The sequence below is a fragment of the Solanum lycopersicum genome, chromosome 4, assembly GCF_036512215.1.
Source record: "Solanum lycopersicum chromosome 4, SLM_r2.1".
NCBI lineage: Eukaryota > Viridiplantae > Streptophyta > Magnoliopsida > Solanales > Solanaceae > Solanum > Solanum lycopersicum.
The window spans coordinates 54875481-54880393 of NC_090803.1; the positions used below are offsets into that span (position 1 = coordinate 54875481).

Below are 4913 nucleotides of genomic sequence, written 5' to 3' on the forward strand. Positions count from 1 at the left end.
ATTTAGTAAATAGGATTAATATAAACTAATATAGCAAAAAAGTAGGCGTATTTTGTCTAGTCAATTTTGATGATAAATAATACTAATAACAAAAGGGATAATTGTACGGAACAATAAATTAATAATTTAAAATAAATAGAGTAGCTACTGTTTAATTAATTGTTCTCTATAACAAATGTTTGTCTGTCGCCTGTCTCCCTAAACTCTCGCTTGCCACTCACTCTCTGTTCGCCTCTCTCACTTTATAGAACAGAAGTGTATAAATTGTATTTCTATTATAAAGCGAGAGAAAATTATATATACACATGCAAAAACATATATCTTCTTTCTATACACTTAATTATACAATATACAAACCTTTTACTTCGATTCAATCATATACAAATGCAAATTTTATATAGATATTGCAGCGAAATAGGCTAGCGAATTATACAATTGCAAGTTATACGATTGCAACGAAATACAATTTTCTCTCGCTATATATGACTTGTGTTTCGATTTTGTCTAAAGAGAGAGAAATTGTATATATACATGCAAAAACATATATCTTCTTCTTATGAACTTGTAATTAAACAATAAACAAATATTTTACTTCAATTCAATTTTATACAAATAAAAATTTTATACAGATATTGCAGCGCCAATAGGCTAGCGAATTATACAATTACAGCGAAATAGACCAACAAATCATACAATTTTATATATATATATATATATATATATATACATACATACACATATATAACAAATTATACATTTATATATTTGCTAGCTATAATATACAAATATATTTTTTTATTTTCTATTAATGAAAGTTGCCCTTAATAATATTTGATGTAAATATATACATTTTGTAAGCTTGTATGAAAGGTGATATGTACTTAAAATTATTTAGTGGCTCTTTCTTTTTCCTACATGGCCTGTCTTTCACCAACCATCATCTTCTCTAATAATGTGGCTTAATGCTTACCTCATATTTCATGTTTAGTAACTTTTATATATATATAGCTAAATAAAATAGAAACTACTCTTCAAAAAGAAAAAATAATTAAAAAACTATATATATATATATATATATATATATATATATATATATATATATATATTCAAATGGGTTCGTGTGAACAACCTGCCGGGTCCTGAATCTACTTATGCTAAAAGCCTGTTTAAATGTGTTTATAATTTATTTAAATATTTATTTTATTCTTTATTGAAGTTTTATATTTTTACGAGAAGAATTGTATTTATAAAATTATATATATAATTTTACAAATAATAATAATAATATATTAAGTTTTAAAGTATGTTATTAATGTAATTTATCTTACAAATTCAGAGAAAGTTGTTTATAACAAGCCAAAAAAAAAAACTCATAACTCGTATAATTTGATTAATTTTATTATTTTAATTTTAAAAACAAATATTTAAAAAAAGTAATTAGATTTAGTCAAATAAAGTCATTGAATAAAATCTCATCCAAACCTCAACTTCATTTACTCCAATTTGCCTGTTTAAGCAATGATCATAAATCTTTTCTTGACTGGTTTTCTCTTTAAGCAATATAAAAACCTTTCACACTGTAAATCAAAACACACACAACAAAAAAAAAAAGAAAACAAAAAAAACTTGTGAGTCTCTTTCAAGTAGAGCGCCTCTCATGGCTATACCCCACTCTACTTTTGAGTGTTAAAATTTTGAGATATCTTCTCTAAAGCCGCCTCTCTTTCTTCTTCTTCTTTTTTTTTTTTTCTTCTTTTCTTCTCCTTCTTCATTTCTCTCTTTTTTTTACTTCTCCTCAAATTTTGATGAAAACCCTATATAAAAATAATTATGTTGTTGTCATGATGATTTTTTAACTTTTTGTGTTCATCTCTTGTGTTGTTGTGGATCAGAGAGAAGAAGCATGGGAAAAGGAGTACTGCTGCTATCATCATCATCTTCTTCTTTTATGCAGAGATTTGAAGTCATACATCTCTGATTGTCTTCTTCTTTTTTTTAGTGAGGTGGTGTTTTTTGCAGTAAGTGCACTAAAACCAACAAATTAAAATCTCTTTCTCTCTCTCTCCATATCTCTGTCCTTTCTTCTTCTTGTTCTCTTGCTTTATTCCATTTGTTATCTTAGCTGTTTAAAGCAAAAAATAAATTAATGGATTCTGGAAACAACAGTTCTGGTCTGCAGTCATCAAGTACTGGCGGCGGTGGTGGTGGTGGTGGCGGTGGTGGTGGTGGTGGTGATGAAGAGTACAATTCACGTGCTGCTTCACAAACCTTTTCATCATCTTTTCACACACAAAATTCCTCATCTTCCTCCATATTGGACCCCTTTATCAACTTTTTCGACCACGTATCCCACCCCCGCCCCCAACCACCACAGAACAGCACAGCCACCCCAATTTCAATTTACGATCTTCAGTTCCATTTGAACAATAGAAGGACAAGAACCGATCAAACCAACAACCTGATGTCTGAGTTTAATAATTCCTTAATTTTTGATACTACTACTGGTAGTATTACTTTCCCACCGACATCACAGCAACACGACGCCGGTGATGGAAATGTAAGTGCTATTACTGTTACCGAACAGTCGGCAGGTGCAGCGGATCCATCAATTGCCGAACAGGCACGGAATCCGAAGAAAAGATCGAGAGCTTCGAGGAAGGCACCAACTACTGTGTTGACAACAGATGCAAATAATTTCAGAGCTATGGTTCAAGAATTTACAGGGATTCCAGGACCACCCTTTGCTGCTCCTCCTATTATCCCTATTCGAAACAGATTTGATTTGTTTCCTACTGTGCCTAATTCTGTTGCTCCTACTCCTATCGCCAATAATAATACTTTCCTCATTTCACAACCATCGCCTAATTATCTACAAAGGCCTTTTCCTCAGACAATTCAGCCGCCACCACCCTATCTTGGTCCTTCTTCATCGTCAGCGTCTGCGTTCAATCGTTTACCTATCAACATGGCTTCTGCTTCATCAGCATCTACTAGTGCTACTCATTCTGCTTTTAACTATCAACTTCCCAGCGGAGTGGCACATCCTTTACCTATCAACATTGCTTCTGCTCCATCAACATCTACGAGTGCTACTCGTCATTCTGCTTTTAACTATCAGATTCCCATCGGAGTTGCTAATTCTGTAGCACATCGAGGTTTACCTATCAACATTGCTTCTGCTCCATCAACATCTACTAGTGCTACTCATCATTCTGCTTTTAACTATCAGATTCCCAACGGAGTTGCTAATTCTGTAGCACATCGAGGTTTACCTATCAACATGGCTTCTGCTCCATCAACATCTACAGGTGCTACTCAGTCTGCTATGAACTATCAACTTTCCAGCGGAGTTGCTAATTCCGTGGCACGTCGTTTACCTATCAACATTGCTTCTGCTCCATCAACATCTACCGGTGCTACTCGTTCCGCTATTAACTATCAACTTTCCAGCGGAGTTGCTAATGCTGTAGCACATCGAGGTTTACCTATCAACATTGCTTCTGCTCCATCAACATCTACAGGTGCTACTCATTCCGCTATTAACCATCAACTTTCCAGCGGAGTTGCTAATTTACCTATCAACATTGCTTCTGCTCCATCAGCATCTACTAGTGCTGCTCATTCTGCTACTAACTATCAACTTCCCAGTGAAGTTGCCAATTCTGTGGCACATGGTTCTAATAATTTCAATTCAGTTCAACACAACTCAATCTTCACATCACTTCTTCAATGCTCACAAAAATACCAATTTGGGTCGAAAGAACCACAACCATTCCAAATGCCATCAAATAACATTGTCTCCCAGTTCCAAATGCCATCAAATAGCATTTCTCAATTCCAAATGACATCAAGTTTGAACAACAGCACCCAGCATGGATATCTTCTGAGTGAGCTTCCCAATCTGATTTCTGAAGAACAAGCAGCAACCACATCGTCCATGAACGAGAGCCGTATCAATGCAACAAATTTTCATGGCGATAATTTGCGGGAAGCAGTCAATGCAACAAATTTTCATGGCGATAATTTGCAGGAGACAGTGGTTGCAACAAATTTTCATGGGGACCAGGTGCAGGAAACAGTGATTCCAACAGATTTTGACGGCGATAAGGTGCAGGAAACAGTGTCCAACAAGGGTGTTGAAGGTATGGTGGAATCATGGCTTCTTTCTACAGATTAGAAAAAAAGAAGATTATAATTGAAGTCATGATTATGTGATCATAACAATAATGAAGAGGGTAAAAGAAAAGAGATTTAGTAATTAGTGCTAGCTTACAATCATGTTCTATAAATCATGATTTTCCAAAAAAAAAAAAAAAAAAGAAACAAAAGAACTTTAGTTTAATTTCATCAAGTGCAGTGTAGATAATAATATGGGGTATGGGGATTGGTTTAATTTCTTGAAGTAGTTGATTATATGGCTAATCATATACTTGAAATAGTAGTTTTAGATTAGCTTTGGGAGATGAAATACAAATATAATTATGAATGATGAAAAAAAGTTCTTTTGTTCATTTTCCTTGTTTTCTTGTTCATATTAGTTTATTAGAATATAGTAAAATGCTCTTACTTTGAGTTTCTTCTTTTTCATTTTACTCTGAATATTCATTCCTTTTTTACTATCCATAGCTTTTTTTACTTTTATCTCTCATGTTCCTCGTACCTTCTATTCTCTCAACGCTGATGTGCGTAGGGTAATCTCCGCTTTTTATATAATAGTTCGTAAATTATACCAGAGAAGAAATATAATTTTGAGAAAGAAAGTTAAAAATAATTACTACGAATTTGATATTCTCTCTCTTTTTTTTAAAAAAAAATTTAATGTTGTTGAACTGTCAGGATACTTTTTCTCCCAGAGTCAAGTTTTTCCACGTAGACTATTCTACAGTTTAGAAACAGTTCTCTTTTTTTGTTAG

The 4913-nt window shown here is 33.3% G+C and overlaps 1 protein-coding gene across 1 annotated transcript; it reads left to right on the top strand.

The window, feature by feature from the left end:
* Positions 1-1518: 1518 nt before the first annotated feature.
* Positions 1519-4572, top strand: LOC104646939 (uncharacterized protein YMR317W). Its single transcript, XM_010321440.4, has one exon. It carries the CDS (start codon positions 2147-2149, stop codon positions 4175-4177), a length of 2031 nt encoding a protein of 676 aa, XP_010319742.1. The 5' UTR covers positions 1519-2146; the 3' UTR covers positions 4178-4572.
* Positions 4573-4913: the final 341 nt, after the last annotated feature.